At 46.0% G+C, this 13831-nt stretch overlaps 1 protein-coding gene across 3 annotated transcripts in view; it reads left to right on the top strand.

Annotated features, from left to right (window-relative positions):
• akap6 (A kinase (PRKA) anchor protein 6) overlaps positions 1-13831 on the top strand; it is a 134056-nt gene that overhangs the window by 112778 nt on the left and 7447 nt on the right. For all 3 annotated transcript variants that reach the window (XM_044046748.1, XM_044046746.1, XM_044046747.1), the window contains exons 18-20: positions 3669-3752; positions 4426-4578; positions 10835-13603. In XM_044046748.1, coding sequence (XP_043902683.1) covers positions 3669-3752; positions 4426-4578; positions 10835-13603 — 3006 coding nt within the window. The remainder of the gene's footprint in view (positions 1-3668; positions 3753-4425; positions 4579-10834; positions 13604-13831) is intronic.

Raw genomic sequence — 13831 nt, 5'->3', positions numbered from 1 at the left:
GTTCCTCTCTTCTGATTGGTGTAGATCAGCCCCACCTCTGATTGGTTCTCTCCATCCGTGTTTGTATCTGTTGACGAAAGTGTCGGTTGTTTGTTTTTCACATCAACTTTAGTTTTATTTAATTAACGTCTGGATAGCGAAGTGACATTGACTAATATTTATTAGTTATAATTTTAGTCAAACACTCAGCCCCGCCCCCTTTAGATGCTCATTTGTCTCCAGGTCATTTGAGTTTGAAAATAAAACTGTAGCTGAAGACAAACCACCTCGTCTCTCTTCCGTCATTTCCTTCCATCCTTCCCCCTCTCTCCCTCTCTCCCTCTCTCCCTCTCTCTCTTCACAGCAGGTCTCTGTAATTAGATTGTGGAGATGAGGAGGTGGAGGAGAGTTAAGAGGATTTTGTTTTTAAGGAGAAGGAGACTTAAGAAAAGAGAGAGAGATAGAGGTGAAGAGGGAATTAGAGGAAGGGAAGAGCAGATCCTCTTGTTTTTCTTTGTTTATCCTGATTCAGTCCCACTCACTGGAAGAGGCTTGAGTGACAGGAAAACCTGGAGAGAAAATGAAGAGATAAATTCACTGCTTCTTCACATTTGTCCTTCCTGTCGCTCGACCTTGAACACACACACACACACACACACACACACACACATGGTCAGCTTGTTTTTGTTGGTCTCCAGTGACAGAGAAGAAGAAGAAGAAGAAGAAGAAGGAGAGAATGAGGTGCTGAGTGTATAAAGAACCTGTGAGTGCTCCTTGAGTAATTGAAAGACTCTTTTCATTATAATCTGAAGTAAAAGATGGAGGATTGAGCCATGATGGCTTTCATCTGGAAGGTTGGGGTTGGAAGGGTTCAATTCCTGGCTCTGCTCGTCTACATGTGTCCTTGAGCAAAGACACTGAAGCCCATGTTGCAGCGTGTGAATAAGTGAGTGAAAGACGTGTGAATGGGTGAAAACTGGAGTGTAAAGCATGTGTCTTTCTTCTCCTTCATTAATCCCTGTGTGGGACTTGGTTCTTGCTCATGGGCGCCTCTACCCTTCAAACCATGACTCCCTGTCCATGTGTCCTCTGGCTGCAGATCCAAACACTGACATGTTCTGAGTAAGTTCTACATGGATCAGAGCTTTCAAATTCTGCTGACTCAGCGTCGTCACAGGTCAATTTTTTCATTTCCTGTCTGTGGTCTTTGTCCGTTTCTTTCTTTCTTCCTCTTTTTCTCTTTAATCTTGTCTCTGTCTGCTCCTCTGTTCCTCCGCTCTGACCTTACAGTAGCTCACTTTACTTTGTCTCTGCAGCCGCTCCAACACTTTCCATGTGTTTGGGAAGAAAAGCTTTTCTGCAAATATTTGTCCGACTGTGTCTGTAGAGCCTTCTGAGTCAATACCAGCCCAGCCAGGCTCAACCAGCCGCAGACACACACACACACACACACACACACAGAGGGATCAGTGCATAAAAACCAGCGGTGCAGAAACAATAGAGACTTAGGATTCTCCGTTTCTCCTCTCTGACTAAAAATAAACTCTGGGAGGAAAAAGTGAAGCTCCTCCAAACCTCAGTCTGTAAGTTTATACACTCATGTTCATTTAGTGATTTATGGTTATACACATTTACAAACACATCCAACACTAAAGTTCAGGGTAAGTCAGAGATAAGAGGGACTGCATTAGTGATGAAAAGTGATCACATGTAGAAATGATGCACTTTATTTGAAGTATCATGTTGGGAAAATCCGACATAAAGACAGAATATGTATATATGTATATTTATGTATATATATATGTATAAACATATATACATATTTTTTATTTTTATGAGCTTCAAACATACATCTTTGCCTTCTTCACAAGTAAACCAAACCATCACAGTGTATTGACAACATTTACCATCATGAACCAAATCACAACATAAACCCTGATACACTGTTTATTTAATGAATTAAAACTTTTTAGAAAAACCTATTCACATAAATCTCAACTCAAATGTTGGCAAAGTTCTGCCAAATTCATTTTGTCTCCAGTGACCCATCCGTGGGCCTGGACCCAGTGTTTGGGAGTCCTTTTTTGACACAATTGCACGGCGGTGTGTTTGGACCTGTGTGCGACGAGGAAATCGGAGTCAGACTTTGAGATTCAGTGAAGTTAAACTCGTGTGTGTGTGTGTGCGTGTGCGTGTGTGTGTGTGTGTGTGTGTCTGCTGCACTTGTTTGTCGCACACAGACAGAATCACTCAGTCGTTTTGTTGTTGTTTAGAGTCTGAGCTCTCAGTGTAATACACACCTCCTCCTCCTCCTGTGTGGAATAAATTCATCTGCACACAGACACACACAGACACACACACTGAGCGGGGCTTGTCCTCTTGATCCTGTCTGCTGTATTCTGCATCTCCATCTCCTGTTTAGACAACAAGACGCGCCACAAATATGCTAAACTGAAGAGAGCGAGCGAGACGAGATGAAAGACAGAGGGAGACGAGTGTGTGTGTGTGTGTGTGTGTGTGTGAGAGAAGTTAGAGAGAGAGACAGAGAAAGTCCCATTCCATTGTAATAGTGTTAAATATTTATTGGAAAAATGTAAAGAAAATGTAAAGGAAGTGCTTTTCGGCGAGCTCGCAGGATTAACATAAATAGTTTGGGGCTTGGACGTGTTTGGACGCCACCACAGAGGAGTGAGGACGCTGTCCTCTGTCACACACACGCACACACCCAGAGGGAGAGAGACACAAACACAGAGACACACAGAGAGAGAGAGAGACAGACACACACACACACACATGCATATGTAAACATTCCAACACACACACACAGAGGCTGACCTTTGCGTGTGCAGCTCATCAGCATATAGAGGTTTATAATGGGCTCTGCCAGTCGTGCTGTGTCTTTGTGTTTTGCATGTGTTAGACAGGAGCAGAATCAGCTGTTGTCACTGATGTTGCTGCTGATGAACGGAGGATCTGTGAGCTCAGACTCACTTTATGCTAATGAGACGCTCGCCACCGCCACAATTTAACTCAAGTCAACTGAGAGTGCCGGAATAAATGAATAAGAACAAACTTGGGCAGTGTTTTTATGATAAAAGATGAGGGAGAGATTAACAGTCAAGTGTGTTGGTCATGTGACGCTTCACTGCTTCCTGTCAAAACATCTGTGTTTTGACACACAAACACGCAACACTCTCATGTCTCCCACTGGTGTCTGAAAGTATGAGGTACTGACTGATGAGGTGCTGTGAGCGCCCCCTGCTGCTGAGAACCAGCCTGACACTCGCTCTCCCACACCAAAGTCCACAGAGAAAATCAGTGATTTTAACATCGCACACACACACACACACACACACACAGGAGTTGTTGATCCACTGCTGCCTCCATCACGAAAGTTCTAATGTTTGATTTTGACAATTTGACTTTAGAAATTCTTCATTCTGATTAAAATCAGTGACACAAAGTGACCACACGAGGCAGCAGTAGACCAGCAGCTCCTGTGTCCCCGCCATTTTGGGTTTGGTGTGGGAGAGTGAGTGGTTTACAGACAGTGATGCAGATTTTGTATCAGCTGAGTCTTTTGTTAATATCACTCCTTGTCCAATAACATGTCGATGTCACCTCAGTGTTGTTATTTCAGTGATGATTTTAGGACACTGTTGTTCACACTGTTGTCGTGTTTCTTTCAGTCTCTGTGTGCAGAAGTGCGAGCTCGACGTCGAGGAGTTTCCTCCGTCCTGAAGCTCTGCCAGAAGCTGCTGCAGCAAAGCCAGGTGGGTAAAAAAAACACTACCTCACTGGACTGAGACACTAAAGCTGGGGTAGGCAACACATGTTTGTCGTTACTGATCAGTAAAAACCTGTGATCATAAATAATCGCTCTGTTTTTATGATTTTGACCAATCAATAAGAGTGAGGGCGCCTCCTACTGGCTGTTTTACTAAGCAGCCCCACATACACACACTCCTTCAGTCGCTAACGGTGGTCATTCCATGATTGGTACCAACTGCCTACACTGCAAAGAAACCACCAAAAAAATAAAAATGAATAGACTTTAAACTAGAAATGAAAAAGTGTGGGACCTAGAATTGAACCTTGTGGAACACCGTAATACAATTCACAGTTTTTGACTTGAACATCTATCTATCTATTCAGAGATGAAGGGATTCATTTGTGTGTTGTTTTAAACGTGTTTGTCTGGTGGGAGGAGTTTAGGATGGAGGACATTAGTATTTCACCTAGAGGAGATGAGATTAAAACAATCAATGCGCTCTCTCTCTTTCTCTCTCTCTCTCTCTCTCTCTCTCTCCCTCCCTCCCTCTCTCTTTCTCTCTCTCTCTCCCTTCATTGATCTTGCCTACCGCAGCTTTAATTATATGATTAATCGACCATTTTGCATTTAATTCTGATCAAACTTAACTCCCCATCCCCACGATCCGGGAACAGTCGGGCCCCATGGCGGAGGTGGGCCCTGAGGCGGAGCAGCACCGGGAGGCCCTGCAGCTGCTGTCAATCAACCTGGAGCGGAGGTGGGAGGCGATCGTGATGCAGGCGCTGCAGTGGCAGAACCGACTGAAGAGGGAGCTGGGAGAGCAGCAGGTTAGAGCCGCCTGACACTTCCTGTGCACGGCCGTCACTCAGCCGCGCACCGCGGGGCCGTCAGCTGACACGCGCCGCCGTCACACTTGCCGAGCGTGTCGCCGTGTTTGATTTGATGCTAAGATCCGCCGTGAAAGACAGATGGCGCCGTAATTGAAGCCGCTCTGTTTTGGTTTTTTTACGAGACGAGGCTGAAAATAAACATCAACACAAAGTCAGTCAGGTTTGATCAGGAGGAGATTAGATTCCTCAACACACACACGCACACACATGCACATGCACATGCACATGCACATGCACATGCACACACACACACACACACACATGCACATGCATGCACACACCACACACATGCATACCCACACATGCACACACACACACATACACACCATGCTGCCCACCACACACGCGCACACACACACACACATGCACACACACACATACACACCACACACACATGCACACACACACACACACACACACGCACACACACACACATGCACGCACACACACACACACACATACACAGGTTTCCATGAGAGGACATCACATTGACTGACATTCATTTCCCGAGGATTTACTCTAATCTTAACCATCATTAGTACTGGCCTAATCCTAATCCTAAACTCAGACTAACTTTCAAACATTATTGGGACTTGATTTTTGTCCCCATACTGTGACTGTGTACAAGTTACTGTGACTATATAAGTATATAAGTACACAGTAAAGCACACATATCAGTAACAATGTAACAAAGTACAACGCTACAACACTGGTGCTTATTAGAAAAATGTGTCACGTTCAACGTCTGAGACACACACACACACACACACACACACACAGAGGTGAGTGCTTCATTCAGTTGATGTAACGTGAAAGCACAGAGCTGCAGCTCCGTGGATTCTTAATAGTGATGAATATGGTTCTGTGTACACTCACACACACACACACACACACACACACACACACACACACACATATGGATGAGCATAAAACACTGTTATAGACCAACACTCACACACACACACACAGGACGGCGACGCTGACGTTCACACACTCTTCTTCTTCGTCTTCTTCTTCAGAAACTACATTAACTGATGGATCGTGACGTGTTAAGAGCCTGAGGGTGAGAGGGTGAGGGGGAGGGGAAACTTAGTTTCCTGTGGAGTGGAGTGAAGCAGAAAGTGATGATGTCATCATCATCATCATCATCATCATCACATGGCATCTCAGCACATTTTTATCACAGCAAACAACAATTAAAAACACACACACACACGTTACATTTATCTCTTCTTTTTTTAATGAAGTTATTTTTATTTTTTATTTATCTAAACCGTCAGTTATTGAAATCTTTATTACTGTTAATATTTGACGTTTTGAGTCCATTTCTCTTTCTTTTGTAAGTGTTTAATGATAACAAATAATACAACACACATTTATGTATGAAGTACAGAAACAAAGTGTTTGTACTTCATACATAAATGTGTGCGTTAATATGAAATAATAATCGAGGGAATCATCACAAATACCAATGTATAATAGAGATTTTTGAAGAGTCGCCATGACAACGTCACCTTTATCACAAAAACATGACCCTTTAAAGGACTAATGCAACAAAAATCATCACATGAACAAAGAAGAAAGATTTAAAGGCTCATCCGTGAATTTAATACCCTGATAATAGAAATCTTCGCTCTCTCTCTCTCTCTCTCTCTCTCTCTCTCTGCCTGGGCTGTACATTCACACACACACACACACACACACACACACACATATATATATTGTAGAGGAGGAGAAGACAAATAACAGAGGCCAGACTCTCTGACCTCGCTGCCTGGCTGGAGAGTAATTTCACTTCTACTGGAGATGAGAGAGGAATAAAGAGAAAGAGAGAGAGAAATAGAGGGGCATAGATCTGGGTGGTTTAGTTTATAGAAAAACACTTCTGCTGAGTGATAAAACGATTGTCCTCTCACACACACACACACACACACACGCTCTCTGTGTGCCTGTTGTTTGTTATCATTTGTTTCTGCAGGTATGAAAACAACATGAGCGTGTTATACTGTGTGTGTGTGTGTGTGTGTGTGACTCACTGTAATCACATTACTGCAGATAGAATCACTCTGACTCACTTTTTTATTTTTCAGTGACAGCAGCCGCTCAGACCATGACTCAGCACTTTCCTGCACTTTCTGCTGTGTCACGGTTGAATTCAGAATGACTGTTTATTTTATTTCTACTTTTCTGAATCAAACGACCGATCAATTCATGGGGAAAATAGTCTGCTAATGAAACGACGAGGACTGAAAATCAACGTCATGTTATTGATTATTTCCTTATTTTGAGACTAGAACTACCACAAATAATCGATTATTTATAAATGACTATATTTTAAAACGATTAGAAGCATTTTCTGTGATTTTTCAGCTTCTTAAATGTGAATAATTCCTGTTTTCTTTTGCTCCATAAAACAAAGAAATCATTTTGTGTTTGTGGACAAAAACAAGACATTAGAGAACGTCATCATATCTAGGTTTGATCAGTGTAACGATTCATCAGTGAACCTGAGAACATAACTGCGAGTTGATCTGACGTCCACAATCATAAAATAGTCATAGGATTAGAGTTGCACGGTACCCACAGTACCCACAGTACCCACAGTACCCACAGTACCCACAGAATCCACAGAACCCACAGTAGTACCCACAGTACCCAGAACCCACAGTACCCACAGCACCCACAGTACCCACAGAACCCACAGTACCCACAGTACCCACAGTTCACAGAATCCACAGAACCCACAGTACCAACAGTACCCACAGTACCTACAGAACCCACAGTACCCACAGTACCCATACAGTACCACAGAACCCACAGTACCCACGGTACCCACAGTACCCACAGTACCCACAGTACCCACAGTACCCACAGAACCCACAGTACCCACAGTACCCCGCGGTGCCAGATCGTGACGGTTCCTACTATACTAGGCTGAGGAATGAAGAGTTAAAGGATGTCAAAGTATAAAGCACATTAACATGTAGTTTTCACAGGGAATCACTTCCTGTTTATTGTGTTTTGTTCTCTATGGTTTATTATGTTGGAAAAGAAGCATTATTGTCAAATAGATTTTTTAAAAAGACAGTGGATTTGTTAGCCTAAGTTGATTATTTGTATTAGTTAATGTGCAAACTGAATGATTATATATAATATATATATACTACCCGGAACCGTGATACGTTGTCTGCTATAGTATCGTGGTTACTCATTTTGGTATCGTGACAACTCTACATAGGATTATAATGACTTAAATATAAATATTGATAACAGCTGTTTGTCCAGAAGCTCATTGATTCTTTGGTACAAACGTGGCTGTGGTTCAGCAGCAGCAGCAGCAGCAGCAGCAGCTCTTAATATCCAGCCTGACGTGTGAGCTGAATGTACCGCTGTAGTTTATAGAAGCCGCGTTCTCCTCCACTTTCCTCTGGATCGTCGGGGAATATTTCAGAGCAGCGCGCACACACACACTCACACACACACACACACACACACACTCACACAGGTTTCCTTTCAGCGTTTGTAATTACATTCAAAGCTTTTCTGTCTGCTGCTCCACTCTGCATGGAGACGTGATTTATCTGCCAGCTCGTGTTGGTTTGTGACGCCGGGTTCCCTGAGCGCGCTGACGACAGATACAGGTACAGAAGAGGCAGCAGCAGCAGCAGCAGCAGCAGCAGCAGCAGAGACTGTAGCAGCAGCAGCAGCAGCAGCAGCAGCAGCAACAGAAACAGCAGCTCAGCCACATGAATAATCACCCAGATGCTGTGAGATAGCTGTGCTCTCCTTGGGCCTTCAGATGCTATGCTAACAAATGGGAGCAGTCAAACCAGAGCTAATAGGAAAAAAAAAGTTTCCGTTTCAGCCCAAACACACACACACACACACACACACAAACACACTCTCTTGACTCAGTTTATTTGAACTCTTCCGTAGAAACGAGTCAGTTTTTTTTTTAAAACACAGTTGTGTGAACATACTGGCCTTTAAAGGGTTAAAATTTCCAAAAATATTATTACTATTTGATAAGTGTATTTTAGGCTGAAGAAGTTTTAAAAGATTGACTCATTTAAAGTGGAAAACAATATGAATATATAACATTTTTACAGCGCTTTTTGGGAAGGTGACATTTTCTGCCACTAGGAACAAATTAATAATTTTTTTTTATTTTGAACACTGATTTTATTGCATTGCTTATTTTAACTCTTCTCTTCTTCAGTTTCAAGGACAAAAAGAAGTCAACTAAAAATATCTGGGTCTGTTTAAGTCTATGATATCTTTAAGACCATGTTCACGTCTTTATCTCACTGTGAGACAGACTTTTATAAACCACTCACTCTCCCACACCAAAGCCCATAGAGAAAATCACTGATTTTAGCTCGCGGGGACACAGGAGCTGCTGGTCTACTGCTGCCTCGTGTGGTCACTTTGTGTCACTGAAGTTAATTTGAATGCAGAATGACAAAATAAGACATTTGAACTTAGTGATGGATCAACAACTCCTGTGTGTGTGTGTGTGTGTGATGTTAAAATCACTGATTTTTTTCTTGTTCTCAGCAGCAGGGGGCGGGGAAATGGGGGCGGGGCTACGCTGTGACATCCTGACAAGAAATTGGAGCGTTACACGAGGAAAATGTGTGAAACATGTCAGGAACATGTGTGAAACATGTCAGGAACATGTGTGAAACATGTCAGGAACATGTGTGAAACATGTCAGGAACATGTGGACCAACAGCAGTATCTGCTGTAGGAATCTGAGCGGGGAAACGACGGCGGCTGTTTGACGAACACCTCGTCGTCTGAAAGTGCTGAAGCCTCTCTGTCTCTGCTTTGTTTGCATAAAAACAGCCAGCGTTCACCCACAAACTGTTCCAAAATTACACAAACAAGACGAATTACACATATAAATGATACACTGGGTTTTTCACAGGTCATCAAATCGCTGCATTTTGATTGGATTAAGCTGATTGATGGACTCTCAGTGCTCCAGTGTGTGTGTGTGTGTGTGTGTGTGTGTGTGTGTGTTACATGTCTGCAGCAGCAAAACCCAATTCAGTTTTTACAAGCATCTCCCTTATCAGCACGAGGGGAATAAACACAAATCTAATATAAATTCATTACACACACACACACAGAGAAAGAGAGAGAAAGCCAACTAGTTTATTAGATTAATAGGCTATGAATGGCTAATACGAATTACCCCCCTCTCTTGTTAATGAGACGCGGAGCAATTTGTATAATTATGTCTGTGGAAGAGAAGAATTCCGGTGTCTAAGCATATTTTCAGACAGCGCGGCGTTCTGAAGGATTCTGATTACGTATTTACTTTGGGGTTTTCAGCTCCGTGCTCTTCCTCTCAGAAGTCCTCTCTGAATTATTCATCGCTTTGTTCCAGAGCGGAATAATTTGTGTTGAGATTTATGAGCAATTGCTTTGGGAGGGAGGGAGGGAGGGAGGGGGTGATTCCACTCCTCTTTTTTCTTCCTTAAATGATCACAGAACATGTTTCTGTCAGTGTGTGTCTCTCAAACAGAGTCGGGGCCGCGTGTCTTTTTGCATCGGGGATAAATAACAACCTACGAGCAAATAAGACATTTGTCGCACAAAGAAAAACTTCCTTTCTTTATTAACGTCACTCTGAGGAATAAACATTCTGAAGATGTTCACATTTCTACAGAAACTGAAGTTTGTGAAACACTCACTCTCCCACACCAAAGCCCATAGAGAAAAACACTGATTTTAGCTGACACAGGAGCTGCTGGTCCTCTGCTGCCTCCTGTGGTCACTTTGTGTCACTGAGGTCAACCCGAACAAAGATTTTCAAAAGCCGAAGTGACAAAATCAGACATTTGAAGTTAGTGATGGAGGCAGCAGTGTGTGTGTGTGTGTGTGTGTGTGTGATGTTAAAATCACTGACTTTCTCTATGGGCTTTGGTGCAGAACATTATAAAATGAAGTACAGATCCACGATGGTGAAGAGAAGACGCTTGTGTTTAAAGCAAAATATGACAAATAACGAATGAAAAAATGTCACTAATATGATAATGAACATGAAGACAAAGTAACAATAAGATGATAAATGTTTGCATTGAAAATAAACAATTCTGATGATGACGAGTTATCACAGGTTTGTTTTACTCTCTCTCTTACTTGTTTTTAAATACTCCTTCTTCTCCTTCTTCTCCTTCTTCAGGTTCCCGGGAACTTTCTTGAACCAGGTCTCGTGGACCTCCACCACATCAGCCCAGTCCCAGCCGGTCCCGCGGCACCGGCGCTGGACGACTTCTGGGAATGGGACGAAACCGATATGACGATCACTGAGGCGGAGCCACAAGAAGTCCCAGAACCTGATCTCCCCACAGAACCAGGTCTGCCTCCAGTCAGTGTCACATCCAACCAGAGTGGAACCGGTGGTCCTAGTCCAAGAGGGTCTTCAACAGAAACTGATGTTCCAAACAACAATCACATCTACCAGGTTTACAGCCTTCATCGTGTGGAGTTGTACCATCAACCGCAGTTTCCTCTCTCTTCTTCTTCTCTACACAAAACCAAAGCAGGAAAACAGAAACAGCGCCTCCTGCTGAAGAGTCTGAGCAAAGACTCCTCCTTCTCCTCCATTGAATCGCTCCCAGACCTCCTGGGAGGTTTGACGTCCAACGCTCGAGGAGGAGACGAGATGTTTGGACACGTGGGCGGAGAGAGCGAGAGGGGAGGCGGCAGGGGCAGTGGCCAGTCTGCGACCAGCCGCCGCTCTGAGTGCGAGAGCGGGATCGTGAGCGACACGGGAGACACGGAGACGCCGGCGACGACCTCCGAACTCCAGGGAGAGCAAAAGGACGAGGACTGTGTGAGGAGCGAGGGGGACAAGAAGGAGAGAGGATGGAGGAGGGACGAAAACAGGAGGAACAGAGAGGAGGAGAAGAGGAGGAGGCACAGGAGAGGAGGAGAGGCCGTGGAGATACTCATCGACGGGCGTGGCATCCTGACGCCGGCCGACTCTGACTCTGACTTTGAGGTGGGAGGAGTTTGTGTCGGTTCCTCTGAGGTGTTTGCGTCTCGCAGTGACATCACAGGAGGTCAGGACAGTCTGGAGACTCCGGCTCCGAGCCGCCGAGCATCCACTCCGGGTTTATCGCAGAGTTCGTCTCTGGAGTCTCTGCTGGCGCCCGGCGTGGAGCTGTTTCCCTCCAAAGACGTCGTGTTGCAGCGCAGCGCGTCGCTGGAGAGCTGCCTGGCTCCGTGTCGCAGCAGTATGTCCAGCCTCGCCGAGCTAGACGCCACGCAGGGCGGAGCTGAACAGGCGAACAAGGAGGAGATCGCAGAAAATGTTCACGGTGAAGCGTCGTCCGGGGAACTTAGTCGCAGGACTCTGGATCTTCTCAAACGTCTGGAGAACATCCAGAGTCCTCTGACGCCACAGATGACCCGCAGCGTTTCTGACATGACGCTTCGCAGCAGCCGCCCAATCCCCGCCTCTCCGTCGCTCGGCGGTCGTCACGTGCCGCTTTACGGGATTTCAGGATGTTCGCGGAGAGGCCCGCCATCGCTGATCAACGAGAGCTCAGCGACGGCGTCGCTCACAGAGCTGAGCAGCACCGAGGACTCGTCTCTGGCCTCCGAGGATTTGGCCGGATGTCGTCAGCTCCTGGACCCCGCCGCGCCGGCCAACGCAAACTCAGGCTGTCACGGGAAACGTTGTCATGGAAACAGCCAAGCAGGTCACGGGATGGAGGAAGCCGACGCGGCGAGCCTGAGCATGGTGGTGAACGTGTCGGCATGCACGGACGAAGACGAGGACGACAGCGACCTCCTGTCCTCCTCCACGCTCACGCTCACTGAGGAGGAGCTCGGCGTGCGGGACGGAGAGGACGACGAGGACGAGGAGAGGCTGAGCGGCGTCTCCTCAGGCGACGAGGACGACGAGGACGAGATGGAGGGCTCCTACGTACTGGGACTGGAGGACATTCGGAGCGAGCTGCAGAGCTGGATCCGAACCCCTCGCACCTCCTCTAAAACTGAGTTGGGTCTGCGCGACGAGCTCCAGTGTGGAACCCACCTGACCTCCACCTTCACCTGCTCCTCCGGGAACAAGCAGCACAACTGTTTCCTCAACCGCTCCCCCAAAGAGAGAGAGAGCAAAAAAACAAAGAGAGGAGGTGAAGGAGAGGAGGAGGAGAACAGGAGGAACAGACGCTACATGAGCCAGTTTGTGGACGACGTGGAGAACGGGAACGTGGACCAGATCTGTCTGAGAGGGAAAGACGAGGACGACGAGCTCCTCCGAGAAGAGTCCAGCGTGTTCACCAAGAAAGGAGAGTCGCAGAGGGAATCGTACGTGTTTGCTAAGAAAGGAGAGTCAGGTCAGGAGGTGAGAGGAGGTGAGGCTTTGAAACCAGAGCCAAACTCGGCCAAGCAGCTTCTGTCCTCCCCGACCAGGGAGGTCTTCCCTTTTCCACCCACACGTGCTTCGTCTTTGGTGGGACAGCTGCAGGGAGAGCTGCCTTGCCACAGCTCTGCCCTCCCCTCGCCCCCCTCCCTCTCACCTGTCGACGACTGCAGACCCCGTGATGCCTTGCACAACGGCAGGTCGGAGGGCGGCGGGAGGAAGGCCATCACCATTCAGGAGAAATTCAAATTCTCGTCGTTTGTGACGGAGGAGACGAAGAGGGAGGTCCGAGACAAAGAAACATCCCCGCGTCCTAAGAAACAGAGAGGCTGTCACGCCTCCTGCCCCGCCCACCTCCACTCCTCCTCCTCCTCCTCCTCCTCCTCTGCCCATGATCCACGCAGCACAGACGAGAGCAAAGAGGAGAGCGTTCACGACTTTGTGATGGAGATCATCGACATGACGTCGCTGGTGCTGAAGAGCAAAGAGAGTCCGGCTGAAGACAGGAACCGGGCTGAGAGCGGCGGCTCGGACCCGGAACACGGCCCGGCATCACTCGCTCACATCAGAGACAAGGTAGAGTTTCACACACACACACAACACAGTCACAAACATCAACAAAAGTAAAAACAACATAAAAAGAATTGATGAAATAAAATGAGCTCAGACACTGAACTTTTAATCTTTAGTGACTTTTTATTGTCCTAAATGGACGTAAAATGGCTGCAGAGGTCGCTCAGCAGCAGATGTAATGGTGGAGCGTCTGTGAAGACGAGGCGTTCAAAGTCCTCACTGACATTTTTA

Source organism: Solea senegalensis, linkage group LG16 (assembly GCF_019176455.1).
Source record: "Solea senegalensis isolate Sse05_10M linkage group LG16, IFAPA_SoseM_1, whole genome shotgun sequence".
NCBI classification, from domain to species: domain Eukaryota; kingdom Metazoa; phylum Chordata; class Actinopteri; order Pleuronectiformes; family Soleidae; genus Solea; species Solea senegalensis.
This window is presented reverse-complemented; position numbering and strand designations above follow the sequence as displayed.